Source organism: Benincasa hispida, chromosome 1, assembly GCF_009727055.1.
Source record: "Benincasa hispida cultivar B227 chromosome 1, ASM972705v1, whole genome shotgun sequence".
In the NCBI taxonomy this organism is placed as follows: domain Eukaryota; kingdom Viridiplantae; phylum Streptophyta; class Magnoliopsida; order Cucurbitales; family Cucurbitaceae; genus Benincasa; species Benincasa hispida.
In genome coordinates this window covers 3,440,974-3,460,060 of record NC_052349.1, presented here as the reverse complement: position 1 = coordinate 3,460,060, position 19,087 = coordinate 3,440,974, and the positions used below count along the sequence as shown (strand labels likewise).

The 19,087-nt window shown below is 31.3% G+C and overlaps 3 protein-coding genes across 5 annotated transcripts; 1 reads left to right on the top strand and 2 right to left on the bottom strand.

The window, feature by feature from the left end:
• Nucleotides 1-7,658: 7,658 nt before the first annotated feature.
• LOC120087480 (60S ribosomal protein L37a) lies at nt 7,659-9,835 on the bottom strand. The gene is made up of 5 exons (XM_039044355.1): nt 9,715-9,835; nt 9,210-9,249; nt 8,820-8,908; nt 8,046-8,128; nt 7,659-7,921 (listed from the first exon to the last, which is right to left on the bottom strand). Exons 1-5 carry the CDS (start codon nt 9,715-9,717, stop codon nt 7,858-7,860), a joined length of 279 nt encoding a protein of 92 aa, XP_038900283.1. The 5' UTR covers nt 9,718-9,835; the 3' UTR covers nt 7,659-7,857.
• Nucleotides 9,836-11,969: 2,134 nt separating this feature from the next.
• Nucleotides 11,970-16,854, top strand: LOC120088041 (BTB/POZ domain-containing protein At5g17580). 3 transcript variants are annotated; one of them, XM_039045074.1, is made up of 6 exons: nt 11,970-12,165; nt 12,616-12,674; nt 12,776-12,845; nt 12,926-14,665; nt 14,987-15,084; nt 16,718-16,854. In XM_039045074.1, the coding sequence occupies exons 2-4, from the start codon at nt 12,640-12,642 to the stop codon at nt 14,528-14,530; spliced, it is 1,710 nt and encodes a 569-aa protein (XP_038901002.1). In that variant the 5' UTR covers nt 11,970-12,165; nt 12,616-12,639; the 3' UTR covers nt 14,531-14,665; nt 14,987-15,084; nt 16,718-16,854. The 3 variants fall into 3 exon arrangements, with proteins under 3 accessions (XP_038901002.1, XP_038900994.1, XP_038901010.1); XM_039045066.1 differs by having other exon boundaries at nt 12,926-15,084; XM_039045082.1 differs by lacking the exons at nt 11,970-12,165; nt 12,616-12,674; nt 12,776-12,845 and having other exon boundaries at nt 12,938-13,079; nt 13,184-15,084.
• On the bottom strand, nt 15,724-17,751 carry LOC120088059 (RING-H2 finger protein ATL52-like). Its single transcript, XM_039045093.1, has one exon. It carries the CDS (start codon nt 17,098-17,100, stop codon nt 15,958-15,960), a length of 1,143 nt encoding a protein of 380 aa, XP_038901021.1. The 5' UTR covers nt 17,101-17,751; the 3' UTR covers nt 15,724-15,957.
• Between the last annotated feature and the right edge of the window lie 1,336 nt (nt 17,752-19,087).

The window sequence follows — 19,087 nt, the reverse complement described above, 5'->3', positions numbered from 1 at the left end:
CCACAGCTTTCCTCCTCACATGTAAGGGGACATTTGGATTGAGGGAAATGGGATGGGAACGATGGTGGAAATGAGTAAGGATATTCATCCTCTTGTTTGGTACAAGTTTTGAAGTTTAGGCATGAGAACAGGGTTGGCAACAGGGTGGAGTGAAACGGGTCCCCACGGGGACCCATCCTCGATTTTTTTTAATATATATAATTATAAAAATATTTTTAAAATTAATATATATGTATATGGTGTATATATATATATTTAAAAAATTATATTAGAAAATAAAAAATAATAATAACCGGGGTCGGAGACGGGGGTGGGGTAGGGATACCCTCCCCATCCCCAATCAGGGACTCGGTTATAATTTTCGATTTGACCCCATCCCTGATCGGGACGAGGACTGGGGGCCCGATCCCATGGGGATTTTTGCCAACCCTACATGGATATAAACTATTTCTTATACCTATGGATGATACTCATCCAAAAGTGTGGTTTTGCTTGATGTCCACTCTCTTTCCCTTTTTAATACATGATTTTATTTTTTTATTTTATATTATTTAATTATTTAATATATGAATATTAAATTTATAATTTAGAAAATTGTATTTAAATTTTAAATTATAATATTTGAATTTAACTACTCCAGATTTATAAATAAATAAATTATATAATATATCGTAAAGAACCAATACATTGATACTATTAATTCACTAATAAATTATTTATGTAGTTAATTAATTATCATTATGATTAATATTTTATGAAATTATTTTTAATAATTACAATTAGTTTATCATCGGTTAATTATAATGTATTGTTTTTTAAATCACTCAAACTGATTTGATTGTTTTATTAACTAATACATCATAATTATATGAACTCGTCAAATTGATACATCAAATTATATAATCAAATAACTTTAATTATAAATCACTAATTTTACAAATACTTGTAATTAATAATTTAATTAATATTATTATTTGGTAGTTAAATAATTAATTTTGATCAAAATTTTGAATTGAATTTATTGTTTATCAATTAATCTATCAATTTTATAGAGTCGTCCATGATTAATTTTATAAATTAAATACAAAGCAAATTTGTTACCCTAAAATTCTAATAGCATTCTCATGTACAATCAAAGTTATTCTTGATTCCCAACAATCTTATTTTAAGATTTTTTTTATTTCTCAAACATCCTTAATTCTTAGACAACTTTAAAATCTTAAATCAAACGGCCCTTAAAATGTTTGAAATAGCAACTATTGATTAGAATCATACATGTAGACGTTTCATCACATTTTAATAAGTTGTGTATCATCCATTGTTTAATGTCAACTATTTATTAAAAGTTCTGAGAATTATATTCAAGAACATCATCAATACTTATACAAATAGCAATACTTAGAAAGTAATTTTCTATAAAGAGAGAAAAATGTTTAATCAATCCAATTATTTTACATATTTAAGGAACATCATTGATATCCATATCCCCAAGTTACTGAGAAACCTAGACATTTTTACACCAAAACCAAATAATTATGCACATCAATGTGTTCATAATGGAAATTTTATGTCTAAGCATGAAAAAGGTAAGGTAGATCTATGCATGAAAAATCAAATTTTGTGCCTAAAGATTTTCATGAAAAATCTAAATATATGCATAATGCTAAATTTGAACCGAAACATGTAAATGTTAGAGATTTGCCAAATCAAAATTTGTGCCTACTTGTCATTTTTGTGGAGTTAAAGGTCATAGGTCAAATTGCTTTAAATTGAAAAATGCATTAGAAAGTATTTCTTGAATCTTTGTGTTAAAAAGAAATTATTACCTAATGTGATTTGTTATTCTTGTGGTAAAATCGGTCATAAATTCAATACTTGTTATTCGTCAAAAATCAATGCTAGTAACGTTGGAACTAATTAGAAATGGGTCCAAAAGTCTCTGCTCACTAACCTTGAAGGACCTAAGAAATGAGTACCAAAATCTTTTGGTTGAGATTTGTAGGTATGATTTAAGAAGCAATTGTTACTAGACTTCAAATGAGAAATTATTTCAAATTGGAGCAACTCTTAAGGCTTACTTGAATCCGACAAAGGAAATTGCATATTTGGTAACTTCTATATTTTTGAATTATTGAGATAATTATTCTTTTGGTATCTTTATGAAAATTATATCCCTTGAACAGTCTTGAATAGTTAGATTTTGAGATCTGGTGAAATATACTAATTATTGGTTTTAATACTATGAGAAATGAATGTATATCTATCTATTTGACATTTGTCTTTATTGCTTATATTTTGACTTTTTGGTTAACTAGATGACTACTTTATCCTTTGTTTTTCTTGAAAATTAGTTTTGAACAAAAGGATATTGAATCTTGCAAAAGATTGTCATTGTTTTAATTAATGATTAAGATATCTTCTTTCGTATGCTTATGCTTATGTTTTGACATATTTTGGAATTTTATTATGTGACTCGAGCTTCTGTGTGGCTGTTTATAACAGAACATGATATCTTAACCTTCTTTGCAAATTCCAATGAATACTCGAAATCATAAATTCCCATGCTGTCTTTCCATAGCTCCCTAGCTTGAATTTCATAAATTCTTTGTGTGGAGTAATTGAATTCTTATTATATGTTTTTCCTATTTTTCTCTGCTTGCATGAAGTCATGGTTTCGATCAACTCTGTGGTGGATGGTGTAGAGAATATAACGAAGGAGCAATTGAATGACTATTTGGAAAACACTATATAATGGCAACAAGTGTGTGTATTTTTTTTTTATTTTTTATTGGGGGGGGGGGGGGGGGGGGTATGTACAAGTTTTAGTTTATATTTTATAGTTTAAAAGTAAAATTCTCACTCTTTTTTTGATACACCAATAAAAGTTGTTTGGATCTAACAAAATTTTAATTTTTGCTATGTTAACCCTTATGAGTTTTGGTAATTTGTTAGAGTTAAATATCATCCAATTCCTCTTTTGTGACTTTATTATTATGGATTTGTGAAAGCATTAAGAATTTATTTTGTGCATGGACAAGTTGATTACCTTGGTTTTAGGGACATGTCGTTTTTAACTTTTTGACCGACATTAAAAATGGATTGGACAATAATTATATTGAATACACGGACAATAATTGAAAAATCGGACATGGTATTTACAGAAAACGAATAATAATTGAAAAAAATGGACAATAACTCTGGTACAATGTCGGTTTAAAACCGACACTAAAGACAACCGACATTAAAGAGCTTTAATAACACTATCTTTAATGTCAGTTTTAAAACGACATTAAAGTCCAAAATTCTTGTAATGTTATCTCCATAGTCTTTATTGATTTCTTATTAGAAGGAGAATGGTTGGCTTTAAGGAGAGTTATATATTTTTATATGAATTTTATGTATGAATGAAATTGATTCTCATATTCTTTTAGTGTTGTATACATCTCTTGTGCATATTATTTAAACTTTTAGGGGAGTATTTATCTTTGAAGTGAAATTTTATTTGAAATTTTGTTTGATATTTCTATCTCAAGTTCACTTATGTGCTAATGTCTTTTTATCCCTTATTAAGGGGAAGCGTTCAATTGATTTTAAAAGAGAGAGAAATTTGTGAAATTGCTCTTAAATAAAATTAACTCGAGCTTTGTTAGTTCTTTATGATGTCTTTTGAATCTACAATGTTGTTGCTTATTTTCGAAAACATATTGATAGGAGAACAAATATACAAAATAGTATGTGTTCATGATTTTAGGAGAACCTTTCATGTCTTTATATTAATTTCCTTAATTGTCCTTTTTTTATTGATTTCAAGAGGGGGAGAGGTAATAACAAAAATGAAAGCATGTTGATATTAAAAATATTCCTTGATTCAAGTGAATTGAAATTATGTGTGTTAATTATACATCAAGAAGATATTTCGTATCAAATTTACTTTGGATTTCATTTTTCTCAAGTTTGTAGAGAGATTGTTGGCTTTTTGACCCTTAATCAAAATTAATTAATTTTAATTAATTAATTAATTAATATTTTGATAATAACAAACCTACTTTTATTTATTAATAATTTGAGTGTTTTGAAGTATCTATTGTGTAAAGGAACGGTTCTAACGCAATTTGAATAACCTAAATCAGATCTCAAACGAAGAAGATATGGCCAACACAAGCTTAATGAAAAATCATGATAAGAATTTTTCTCAACAAAGTAAACCAACTTAAATATGTTACTTGCCACTTGGAGCAATGGAGAATGACACATGGTGAGTTTTTGATTTTTTGATTGGTTTTTTAAAAAAATAAATTTAATATTATTTTATGTTTGGGTCTAACGGCTAGTTTTGAACGCATTTGCTTTTTGGTGGGTTTTAAAATAGATATATTATTTTATTATTTTTTGTTTGTGTCTAACTGTTAGTTGAGTTCAAAACTCCACAATTCAATTTTCTTTTACCAAAATCCAATGACTCAAATTAAATTTGTATTTCACCATCCTCATCTATTTAAACACTCTTCTTCTCCAAATTAATACAACAATTTTACATTATTTTTCAATCATTCATAACTCAAAGTCACCATTGTTATTCTCTCTAAGTTTTAATTTTCTTCTTTTCATCTAATTCTTGAGAGAGATATCTATGTATTGTGAGGATTGATTTGTTGTGAGCAAAAACTTGTAAATCTCTCTTCAAGAGAGTTTTTCTTATATTGTTCCTCATTTCTAAATTCATTGTAAAGGTTGCTCTTGATCCCTAAAAAGAGTGGTTATAACGGTTTGATCCTCAATCGTGGAAAGGATTTGGTTCGTTCTTACTCTTGAAAAAAAGAACATTGTAGCGGTTCGATTATAAGTCATGGAAAGAGTGAAGTTCATAGTGACATACCCAAGAGGAGCTTAGGAAGTGGATGTAGGTCGGTTTTGTCGAACCACTAAAATTTCCAATGTTAATTTCTCTATTCCTTTCCTACTTTAATTTTACAATTAATTTGTATTTTATTACATGAAATTAATTACAATATTTGTTCCTTAAATTAATTGCTTAATGTTTATTTAGATCGGTTGAACTGATCTTTACATATCTCATATCAATCTTTTTATTATAATCAATTTGGATGTTTTAAAGTAGTATTATTAATTTCTTGATTATTTTGAATTAAATTTATTTGCGTGAATTTATTGTTTAAATTAATTATTAGCAAAAAAAAAATTGTTAGTTTGTTTAATTGGACTCACACTTAGTAAAAATGTAATAATTAGTTTTATTAAACTCTATTCACCTTAGTAAACTAAACCAATTATAAACACAAGCATAATCGAAGAAAAAGGACTCGAATTATAGTATGAAGTTCTCGTTGATGTGTCAATATTACCATATATCCATGAGTCGACATAAACATAAAGGTTGAATGGTGAATCTACATTTCCATCATAACGTTAAACAAAAAATACACATGAAACATTAGAAAAAATAATAATAAAAAAAGCAACAAAATGTAAATATATATAAATAATAAAAAAATTTAACTCATTTAAAAAAGCAAAAACAAAAAACAAAAAAAAAGTATTTTTCTATTAAAATTTTTGTTTTTATAATTTTTTAAAAATATTAATTGATATCGATATTTACACCGATGTATCTAAAGACCCTGGCTCTAATATAGGGAGTGGCAGTTCCATTTCACTGTAAATAAAAACATACCCAACTGAAATATCCGAAAGCCATTAGGGGCAACCCCATCCACCAAGCAGCGAAGGTTAAGTATACAGTTATTGTCGTTGTTACCGCTTCTGGGGCGTTCCAATTGCCATATACTTCAAACGACTCGTTCCACTAAAATCGAATTTGGCTTTCGCCTTTATGAGGATCAATAATTAGTTTCAAATGAATTAAACAACCATCATCCATGTAGTCCTCTTCTTCAATTAGATGAAACTCACATTTCACTTATTTTTAAAAAAAATAACAAAATGAAATCTTTGTTGTCTTTTAGTTTTCAAGAATAAATTGATTTGATCCTTTGGTGTTTAAAGTTATATCTTTTGTATCCTCAAGTTTTTAATAGAAATTAACTCCTAATCTCTGAGATAGAAATAAAATTTTAGCAATAGGTTTGTTCTCTCTCTCCATGATCACTATTATGTTTTCCTCCATGAACAGAGGGAACGTAAAAAAAGAGAGAGAGATGGAAGTTTTTCATAAACACACATAAGGCATGTATCACCTATCAATCTCAATAAAGATAATAATAATAATAATAATAATAATAACAATATCTATAATTTAGATGGGTAGTAAAAACAACTTTTACAAACTTAAAGAACTTCTATAAATTTTTTAAGCTCGATTAAAACGCAAAAGAAAATTGTCTTTATACAAGAAGCAGATCTTTATTCAATGCCTCGTTGAGACAATTAACTCACATTCGATCTAAATATTGTGAAGGCTACACCTTCACCGTCTCATCGCACCTTAGAACTGTTGAGTATTAAAATAGCAAATAAAGTACTTGTACATTTACACTCTTTTTAAATTTTCTTGATTAAACTGCAAATTTTGCCTATATTTGAGAGAAAGTCAACCTTTAAGATTATGTTTAGGACAAGTATCCTAATAGGATAATAACCACTTCTTGCAAGGTCTACGATCATACTATTTCAAAACCCTCTTTTGCTATAGTATTTATTATTTACTACCATTTTTCCTATTTTACATTCATCATCATTTTTATTCTTTGATAAAATATTTCTCAAGCTAAAATAATTTAAACCTCAAACACAACTATTATAACCCAAACTAGAAATAATCTATACCACAAATACAAACTATTATAATTCAACTATAATAACCAACTCTTTACCTCAAATACCCTCTTAGTCCTTACAATTTATAATTAAAATTTAACCCTATGGTATAATAAAACTCGGTGATAGAAAATATTTATGCAAATTATCACAACAGAACAACCATTTACGAAATTTTGATACACCATAAAGACCTATATTCTAACCTTCTCTAAATACCAAAATTTACAACTTAACCAAAAGTTATAACATATAAGGTGAGAATTCAAGACCAAATCTACAGAACTTATGACTCCTACCATTCATAACTTCCTATGTTTTTATTGCCTTTCCACTGGAATTTATAAAAACCAAACTTCCTATGTTTTTATTGCCTTTCCACTGGAATTTATAAAAACCAAACCAAGTTAAGAATAAAAAATAATAATAATAATAAATTAAAAAAACCGACAGCGTCAATCAAGGATAATAATTTTTAGGAATCTAAAATACCAATCAGACACTTCACTCAAGGTGTATTTGATGCATTTGAATTGAACTTTTCAAGTGCCTAATCTTGAAAATAAGTTATTTTGAAAAAAATTATAGTATTTAACAAGTACTCAAAATAGATTTTCAAAAACAAACTTTTCAGGGGAAAAAAATACTCTAGCCAATCTAAACATGCCCTCAAGATATCAAAAATTAAAACAGTGGTCCAACACCCAATAATATCAACTAACAAGAAATGAAAATACATAAACAAGCTAGCAATATTTTCTCCTTCTCGACCGATTTTTCTCTAGGTGACAGCACTCCTATATCTAAAGTCTGATAACGATTGAAAACAATAAATTTTTTGAAGACGGGCCAAAAAGTAGAGATATGTCTCAAAAATCCATGATAGTTTCAAATAATCTGGCTCAAAGAGCAGAGCTAGTTCAATAAAAGCTCTGGAGTCTCAACTTGAAATAAAGTTAAATGAGTACACAAATTGCTCAGAACAATCTTCTTCCAAGAACTCTACACTATCAAACCGGTAATTTAACTCAAGACAGAAGGAAAACAAAATATAAATCTAACTCAACTCTCAGTCTGCTCCCTCAACCTTCGGATTGTGCTCCTAACAGTCACCGCACTCGCAGTGCTGCCCAAAACAAAACAAAGATACAGAAATCAAAACCTTTTTTTTTTATAAGAGAAATCAAAACCTTGAACAGAATTTAAAATCACAAATACATCATTGAAAAACAAGAATCAACTGTACTCACTTCAATGTGTAGGCACCTCCGGCTTTCACCTTTCCACAGTCCTTGCACCCCCATATCCCAACAGCCTTCCTCTTCACAGCATACTGTATGAGGGTTTGAAACAGCAATCATTGATTAGAGCCATAGAATAAAATTATCATCGACAATCAGATGTTTTCATTGCATTTCCATAAATTTGAGTGGTTTAAGGTCAATTTTCACAAAATAAAATAGATATGTCAACGAGATTTAACAAAAGTTTCAAGAATTATGAAGAAAAAAATCACCAATATGATAAAAATACTAAAAACTATTGTCCTTTCTATCAAGGGAAAAAATATATTTATCAATCCAATAATTCTACATTCCTTTAGGAGATATAAATCCAACAGCCTTCCAGCAATCATTGATTATAATCAAATTTTACATCAACACGTAAATGTTTTCTGACCTATTTGGAATGACTTTCTAAGTTTAAAACAGTTTTCTCAAGCACTTAAAAAGTCAATCCAAACAGACACTTTATAGTTTAGCATCCATAAGCTCATGGAAATGTCAACATTTACCAAACGTTTTGAGAATTATATACTGATAGCAAGTAATTTTCTATAAAGAGCTAAAAACGTACATCAATCCAATCATTTGACATTTTATGGGAATATTTGTCGGTATCCATCATTCATATTCCATGTAAATAAAAACTAGACAATTATACTAAGAGCAAATTATTCCCTCATTCACCGTGAAACTAACCACCAATTAGCAGTAAATTATATGCTTTATAAAGACACTAACCTTTCCGCAGAACTCGCAGAAGTATTTGCTGTGCTGACTGACTTCCATCTTCTTAATCTGCTTCCTCAAACTAGCACCATATCTGGTACCTGTTACAAAAGACACAAACAAATTACAAACATAAATACACGGCATGATGATGCAAAAGTGTATGAGTGGATCAAACACGTTGCAGGATAGAGGAATAGGAGGCTCCTAGAAAGCTACCGATTACTTAAAAAATTATAGCACAGCTGACAAAACCATCTTTGAATGTCATAGAACATGATTTATAAACCGTCACACAGGAATCCCATTAACTCCACAGTTCCACTTTCACTCGTTGCTCTAACATAGAGAGTACAAAATTCTATTTCACTGTAAATAAAAACATAAGACGCTGGTACATACCGTATTTGCCGACAATGCCAGCCTTCTTGGTTCTTTTCGTCTGTGATTATACAGGAAATACAAACACACGTTAGAGAGATCTAATAATCGTTCCAGAACACGTATAATAAAGATAATATAAAACATAAAGCCTCGCTCAAAAGGATTTCCGAAATTCTAATCAGTTCTCTCCGCAAAGAGTGCTGAAACTAAATCGATGGTGAATATTTAACAAATTAATGAAAAAATGTAGAACCACAAATTGCTTAAACCACTTCTCTTACATTAAACTAATCTTAACTATGAAATACCCATGAAATCAAATCGATAATCCGCTACCATAAAGCAAACTAATGACTTATTTTCCTTTCCAATGCTTCGTTAAACAGAAGAATTAGCCTCGAGTTTTCGATTCTAGTTCATTAGTCTCTCGGAAATTAAACCCCATGGACTACATACAACTTTTTCGCCTTCGGAACTTCAGAAAGTAAAGAAGAAAAGGAAACATGAAATAAAGGATGAGTACCATTGTTAAGGCTTTGACGCAACGAGGACACCACTAGAGAGACGCTGATGTAGAGACTGAACGGCCAAGCGGGAAAACCCTAGGTTTTCTCCGGCTGATTATATAGCCCCACCAGATTACGTGGTCTCCGGTCCAATTTGTTTAGCAATTGGGCTTGAGTATTTGGGCTTTTAGCCCTTTGTTTGGATTTGGGTTTGTTGGGCTTAGTTGGAGTCCCGACCCATCAAATAGGCCCGTTAAGGTAAATCCACGAAAATTTTTAAAAAAGGGTTAAAATATACTTTTTCAGTTTCATTCCATTTTAGTTTTTTATTTTTTTTTTTAATGTTTAAATTTAGTCCCTATTATTTTTAGCTAATTTTTTTTAATTCAAAAGAAAAAGTCTTTATCGGCATTACCTTTACAAATTTTGGCAATATATTTCCCACTTGTTTGTTTTTCATGCATGAAAATTATCATTATTATTTAATCAATTTTATCGAAATTAGTTTTGAGTTGCTAAATTAAAGATCGTTGAAAGTACATCGACCAAACTTCGATGATGATAAATACGATGAATAAAAGTATGATAAATATATAGTATAATGACCAAAATGATCCTAATAAATTACATAATTATCGTAAATTACCAATTTACGAAAAGTATATTGAGATTGCTCATTTTTTTACAACGGATGGTGCGTGAACTTTTGTTCCCTCTATCTAAAAGGATGGTGCAGATATTTAAACCTTGAACCTGATGGGAAGAGAGTATATGTCACTTAAATTATACGTCAGTTTATTCTCATTTTGCTTTTTTAAACATATATGTATAGGTTTCATTTGTACTTTTTCTTCACAACATGCATGTGTGATCGATAGTAAAAGTTTTTTTTATTAGTTAAGATTTACTTATTTTTATGACCATGTTCTTTCAATTCCCTTTATTTGGACCATATATTAAATAAGTATTGCAACTTCTACATTTTTCCAAGTTTAAGGATAAAGTATCTTAAAAGCATTAGAAACCAACTACTCCGAAATATCATAAATTCATCAAAATAAAACAGCGACAACGAGAAATTGCACCTGGTCAAAATATGCATAGACGAATGAAAAATTATATTTGTACTAGATAACATAACTTTTAAGAACCTAATATCGTTTTGATTGTTATTGTTATTTTTATTTCACAGGCCTAACAACTAGTGATGTCCAATTTTCCCATGGAGGCGGGGATTCTCCGATTAGGCGGGGAATGGGGGAAAAATTCCCCGTAAGCTAAATGGAACGGGGATGGGGAATGCATTCCCCGCTCTCGGCCCCAGCCCCGATTAACTTTTACCTATTTATTTAGTATAGTTATTTAATGTTATGTTATTATTATTTTTATATAAATATTACATTTAAATTTCAAATTTGATTATTTATTGAGGAAGATAATGAATATGTTTAAATTTAGATTATATAGGTGAATAATTTGATTTATATTTATTTATTTCTAAAAAAAATAATTAGTTTTTTTAGGCCAAAACTTCTAATTTATCTAACAGAGAATGACATTAGCGGCCCCGCTCTGTAGACTCTCTACCAACAACAACTGAAGTAACAATATATTTGTCATGTACACTTACATTTAAATTAGTTGAAAATTTTGACTAATATAAATTAGGGGTATAATTGGGTTGAGTTATATTGGATTGAGGTATTTTTTTAACCAACCTAATAATTCAGTTGGTTGGATTGACAACCATAGACAGAGTCACGTAGTGGCCAGAGGCACAACCAAAAGACTTGAATAAAACCTCAAATCCAACCCAACTCTTTCTTGGTTAGATTGAATTGTTGGGTCATAACTTATTTTTTTCTTTATTAATATAAAATATATGGTTAATAACTAAAATCTCATCAAACTCAAATGTTAAATACCAAATATTTATGCTATTTATTACAAATTTTAAATTAAGATAAACATAACTGTTTCAAAAAAAAATTAAAAATTCACATAGTATTTTATATAAGTCGGGTTGGGTCAACCTATTTTTTAGCCAATCAAAACCCAAATCCAATCAACAAAAATAGAAAAAGCTCAAACCAATAACAAAATTAATCCAATTAAATCATTACAATTTGGATAGTATAATTCAAGTAGTTTGGATTGTAGGGTCTTTTGAACACTGCTAATACAAGTTTCCATTTTAGATGTATAAATTGAAATTGGGGAAAATAGGGAAAAAAAAGTTTAAATTCTGAAAATAAATAAATATATTCCTGTTAGTCCAAGTAACAGAATCCCACTAGTTTTGGATAGTTACCGCTACATTTCACTTCCTCCATCCTTATACTCTCTCTTCCTTCTTCCATTTTTTTCTTTCTTTCGTTGAAAATTTCAAGTTTTGTACTCTGTTCTCTCTCTTTCTACATGACCAAGTCCAAATAACACGAAGATTTCAGATACCCACATTTGAATTTGTAAGTATTCTTTCAATCAAATCCCCATTCCCCTTCCATGGAAACAATTTAGTTCTCGATGTGGTTCTTATCAGTTCTCTATGCAATTTATTGTATCGGAAGAAGAATCAGTTCGATAACGGCTGTAATTCTCTGCATTTTGATCGCTCTTACACTTCACTTTTTTGTGTTCATATGCTGTTGTTTAGGCTTTGATTTAGCTACCTATTTTGTTCGTAATCGTGATAGAATTAAACTCCATTATATCTCCAAATGTTGATGCGTTAGAGCCATTACAGTGTATTTATTGTAGAGTTCTTTCAATTGAGACCTTAGTGAGAACGACGATTGCAATTTTGGGAATCACTGTCTGTAATGATCTGAGAGAGAACTACAAAGTTCTGATTATTTGAAACTAGAAAGGAAAAAGAACTTAAGAACTAACGCCTCTCTTTTTGGTGGGGTTTGTAGATCATACAGAAGAACATTCGAAACATGGTAGACAAACCAGACAAGGATGCCTCCTATTGGTAAGAAAACTATTATATTTTCATGCATTTTTAGCTAACCATTTCCTTTTTCCCGTCATGGTTGTTTTGAAACGGTTTCTCATTTATGTTCTGGTTTGCAGGTTGCCTAAGCCTAAATCAAGAACTGATATTCAGTTTCATGTCAGTGGGGTGCCCTTCACTTTGGATCGGGTGAGAATGTGGGATTCTGGATTCAGTTACATTTTTTTTTTTTTAATACTTTTTGGTTATATTTTTTGTTTTTTCTATAGAATATTATAGTAGAAAAGTCTGGCAAGATAGCAGAGTTACTGAACGAGCAATCTGAGGACAGTATCCATGAGTTCCTGAGAAGCATACCAGCTCATCCCAATACATTTGAACTTGTTGCAAGGTTCTGCCATGGTTTTTCACTGCAAATGTCATGTGAGAATGTGCTTCCTTTAGCTTGTCTTGCTTTCTATCTGGGGATGACTGAAAGTCACAGCCCAAATAATCTGTTGAGCAAAGCACTTACCTTCTTTGAACAGAAAATCCTCCCTAGCTGGAATGGAACCATTAAGGCTTTTCTTACAACAGAAGATATCATGCAACAGGCAGTGGATACTGGCCTTGTTGATGAATGCATTGAATCTTTGGTCAGTAAGGCAGTGAATGATCCGTATCTCCTCGGTGAACCGATTGTGAATTTCATAAATGAGGAATTTAGTGAGGATGATGTGTTTTATCACAAGCCCAGTACAAGAAGAAAACTCTTTGTTTCTGAATGGCAGTCAGAGGATTTGATAATTCTGCCTATTTCATTGTATGAACTGACAATTCATTCTATGAACCAGCATGCTGTCCCGCCGAGATTTGTAGCAGCATCCCTTTTGAAGTATGCAAAGAAGTGGGTATTTTGCAGTGCTAAAGGAGATGAAAAAATGTCTGTATGTAAAACAAACCGTCAAAGGGAAGTCATAGAAGCAGTGGAGAGGCTACTGCCTCATCAGAAGGGACTATTTCCTTGCACGATACTGTTTGAAATGCTCCAGTATGCCATTCGTTTGGAAGCTAATGCCGGTTGTAGAAATGGACTTGAGTTGAGGATAGGTAAGCAGCTTGATCAAGCTACAGCAAGTGACCTTTTAATACCTTCTCGAGGCTATGCTAAGGAAATGCGTTACGATATCGAGTGTGTGAAGCGGATTGCAAAGCACTTCTATACAGATTATAGTTCTAATATCGAAGGATTAATTGCCGTGGCAAAACTCATCGAGGAATTCTTGTTTGAGGTTGCCAGTGACAGAGATTTGGAGATAAGTGCATTTGTTTCATTAGTTGAAATGTCAAGTGCAGCATCAATGGGAACTGATAGGAGCTCCGACGGAATATACAGGGCTATTGATATATACCTGGACAAGCATAGCTTTCTGACAGAATCTGAGAGAGAAGAAGTCTGCAGAGGGCTGGACTACCATAGGATGTCGGCTGAAGCTTGTGAACATGCAGCCAAGAACCAGCGATTGCCATTAAGAATTGTGGTCCAAGTGCTATTTTTGGTGCAATTACAACTACGCGATGCGATCACGAGGGACATGCAGCGTTTGGACAACAAATTGACACAGGATGAGGTTGAAAATGACAAAGGAGAGTTGGCGTTAAGTGATGGTATAGTAAAAAATGAAATGGAGAAAATGAGCAACAAGGTGATAGAGCTGGAGAAAGATTGCCATATGATGAGGAAAGAGATTGAGGAAGGCTGCATCCACATGGTGAGAAAAGAGAAAACAAGCATGTGGAGAGAAATGAAGAGAAAGTTTGGTTGCATAAATAAGATGAACAACTGCAATTGCCAAGTTAAAAAGAAAAGGGTTCATCCAAAACTATGGGCTTGACTAACAGACATCTGATCATCCTATAAACTCTTCTGTAATTATTTGATTTCATGTTTCTGCATTGTCATTTAACTGATTTGATTTAGCGAATAAATTTCCAAGTTTCGTGGGCATCAAGCCGAAAATTTCCCCAAGGTAACTGTTTCTTTACCACCTTGCTTTTCCACATCATGTAACATTGACTTTACAACATGCATAATTTGAATTGTCAACAAAAGAAAAGATTGTTGATTTTTTTGTATAAAATAAAAATGATGCTTCATGGAGCACTTCGTTGAGATACCTTAGTGATGATAACTAAGTGCCTCTGTCTTATTGGTTAGTTCAATGAAAAAAGAGAAGCAAAATGATAAAAGGAAAAGGTGCTAGACATGGAGTTATTATTTTACATTTTACCTTCATCAGTATCTCAACAATCAATAATTATTCAAGCATGGACCATAATTCTTGTGACAGTGATGGAAGGATATCTAGTGGTCCATTTTGTGCAAAATTCCCAAAATCTTTTTCAAAGTTGAGATGTAGCATGCAGTATGCCAGTTTAGCCAATTAAGGTACGACCTCTCTCTCTCTCTCTCTCTCTCTCTCTGTTTCAAAGCAAAATCTGAAATATAGGTCAACATTTTCATTCTCCAAACATGAAGATGGGAAACTCTGCTATTTGTCAAAGAGGCCTGCACCTAACTTCAAGCAATTTTTCTTGCTAACTATAGTTGAAATGGTTTAATCAAGAGCAAACCCATATGATAAAGCATCGATCTCAGTATAGTTTGCCAGTATTTCAAATTCTTCTCTACTTTAATAATTTGTGCACTTCTTCCCCCTTATTTTGTAGATATGGTCCTTGAACGTTGTCTGATTTAGATTGTTTTTCTTTATTGTCAGTATCTGACATCAGTACTTTTGTTGAGACAAGTTTTGATTTAAAAACTCAAAACTTCACATGGAAGAATAGTCTAGAGAAGAAAATTTAAAATTTAAATATTGAAATTCAAGTTTAACCATACTTTCCCCCTTACGTTATGCAAAGTGAATTAGGTAGCCCTACATAGATTCTGACAACTCTGCATAAGGCAACAAAGTGAAAGAGCATAATAGACAGTGGAAAAGTGCTAATCATTGAGACAATTCTTAGGCTTCCAAAGCACACTGCCTTGAGTTTAAAACTTTTAGAAATTCAATAGTTCAGTTACTCTTAACAAAATCCCAAGGAGGGAAAAAAAACTCTTTAATAAAGCTTTGACAGAATATGATGCCTGAGTAACATCTCTGAAGAGGCTTGTAAATTGTAAAATGTACATTCAGATTTAAGCCCATCTTGTCTGCTAATCTGGTATGAATCTGGGTTTCTTCTTTGATTTCACCAATATATATTACAGAAGTAAGAATGAAAATTTTCAAATTTTGTACAGTTTTTAAATCTACTTTCAACTGGGATTGATGCAACTCTTTCCTTTCCCATAGTTTGTAAAACCCAATTTCCCTGTTGAAATAGATCTATTCATTCCCGAGTTGGAAACCCCAGGTTTGTGATTGTAATTGGAATGCTCTTGAACAAATACTTCTGAAGATCCAATCCCCATTTGCTGTAATTCATCTTCCTCTACCTCTTCCTCACTATCTTGACTGACTCTCAATATATCAGCAACAGAAACCTGCCCTTCCCATGATAAAGAATTCAAGGAAACCGACCTTCTAAATGGATGAACAACACCATCCAGAACATCATATTCCTGTCTAACTTGATTCATTCTGTCTCTTGCCTCTGAATTTTGACTATCTGATGCAAAATCTTCCCTTTGATTCTTGGAAGAAGCATAATCATTGTCAAGCCTAGAATCAGCCATTTCTTGCCTCACTACTGTTGAACCCTGCAAATCTTGAACCACTACAACAACTACTGTGTCATTGGTTCTGTGCTGATGCTGATACAGAAAATCAGATGAAACAAAATGTTGTGTTGTTTGAATTTCTTGAGTTGGGGGTGGGAAAAGATTTGTTGGTGAAATGTTGGAGCGGCAAAGAGGGCAAGTTGAGTGAGATTTAAGCCATGTATCAATGCAAGGAAGATGAAAGGCATGGCTACACTTTGGGAGCAATCTTAAACTCTCATTTTCTTCAAACTCACTCAAACAAACTGAGCAATCAGTGCCTTCAACTAACCCATCTCCTCTTTTGTACTTGCAGACTGTGATGGACTTGATGAGAGCCTCATCCAAACCTGGAGGAGGAGGAGGAGCTTGGAGATGATTCTCATGGCGGATTTGGGAAAGATTTTCTTCATCTTCCATTTCCATGGCGGCGTTGGAGGTGGAAGCTCTGTTCCTGCAGTACTTGGAGATGATGGTGTAGTAACTTACCAAAATGAAGGCGCTAGCCAAAATACCAATGATGGCGATGATAAGAGGAGAGAAATCAGTGCCAGAATCTCCATTGCTGCCATATCCAAAAGGTGGAGGTGGTGGAAAGATGATGTAACACCACTGAGGGCAATATATGCTGCAAATCTCTAAAGAACAGTCTTTGTAAGCATATGGCTGCCATTGATTTGAGTTTCCTACAGAACCCATTTTCCTCTGCCACTTGTAGATCTTGCAGGTACCTCTATTTTCTCTTTTTCATGTGTTTGTGGTATAGAAAGAGAAATAGAGAGAGTTTGATTGAAGGTGGAGGGCAGAAGAAAAAAGAAAGCAAAATTGAGGACTTGGATGCAAAGGGAAGGAAAGTGGGAGGAGGTAGGAAATTGTTATATCACTTATTATCTTCTCTCTCTCTCTCTCTACTTTTTCTTTTTCTTAATTCTTGTCCTTTCCTTTTACTTTTCCCTTTTTCAACTCCTCCTTCAAAAACATGTCTTCAACATAGAAATGGTGTCAATATTAGGCTTGTCTAAATTCCTTGTGTGAGACTTTAGGTTTTGATGTCAAGTTTTCCCTTGACAAATGGAAGAAGATGAGTGTAGGTTTGGGTTTGATATGATAGCTAAGTGAACTCTAAGAAAGAAAATTTGGTGAATTTAGGTAAGACAACCCCTTTGGAACCATAATTTTTCTTTTCCCATCAATTCATGTTACTTGTAGCTCATCTCTTTTGATTAATATTTACATCACGTATGAAATTATAAGCATACAATTTTTTCCTATATAAATATATGATTAAAAAAGCCCATCAACAAGTTAGATGAATTGTCCTTTTAGTTATAAAATAGTTGAATAATGAAAACTTGGTTAGTGCTTAATGATATTGATCACTTTTTTTTAATTTGAATATTAGTGAGTTGTTAATAATAAACCTTATTGGTAATACTATTTTTGTGTTTGTTATTGTTATTATATGGCATATTTTAATATGTGATATCTTCAAACTTCGTCACACGTGATTATAATATATGATCTTCAACATTGAACCCATTCATTGAGAAGTAATTTTATATTATAAACATGATGTAAAACAATATTTTCAATTTTTTAAACTTCAATTATTGACAAATCATATTATAGATTTGTGTGACTTTGATTCTCTCTCTAAGTCTCAATCACACAGTAAGTTAATAATAAAAAAAGGGGTTCACTTAAATAAAGATAAACTCACCTCATCGTATTATACTAATGATAACTTTTTGTTAATTAATAAACAATTTTGTCAAGTTTCACTGTATGTATCTTCTATTTTATTTGACAAAAGTATAATAATAAATAGGTTAAAATATCTTTTTCTATATATATATATATATATAATTTTAGTCCTTGTAAATCGAAGTTTATTTAATTTTAATCCATATATTTTTAATTATCCATATTTAGTTTATGTATTTTTATTAAATTTTAAATTTCGTCCCAACTGTCAATTTTTTTTTTTTATCTATTAACATTTTTACTCCAAAAATTGGAAAAAAAAAAATCACATGTTATATATATTTTTTCCTTTGAAAATTATCATTATTGTTTAACCAGTTTAATATAGTGACCCATAAATAAATCAGAAGGAAAAAAGAAAAAAGAAAAGAGAAAAAACCTTCCTGCCCAAAGTTCATATTTCATAATGTAAGTGATCACGTGTAATCACGTGAGTACTTGACGTGGCTAGTGTTTATTGGCTTGGTGGTTGAAGGATAGGAGACTTCCAGAAATAGTGTGCCTTCTGTAATTTGTGGTGGTTAATTTGCTACCAACATTTTTTCTAAGATATATATAAGGACTATATGGATTTATTCTCTCTCTCTTTTTTTTTCCCCTTAATATTTTAAGATTATATAACACAAATATTTTGAACCAAAATTGAGTATTTTCACATACCCTACGCAATAAATTGATGGTTGCTTCAAACAATTACATGTCCTTGTATTTGATATTGATGGTTTACCTAAAACGAAAATGATATCTCTAAATTTTCAAGCATTTTCTAATGTCGATAACCTTACCATTTGACATTGTGAGATATATATATTAAAAAAAAAAGTCCTAAAATAGTTATTTAAAAACATAATATAAATGGATGTAAATAAAGATTTTGAACTTGGAGAATCCTTAACTTTATTGTCGAACACTTAACTAAGTT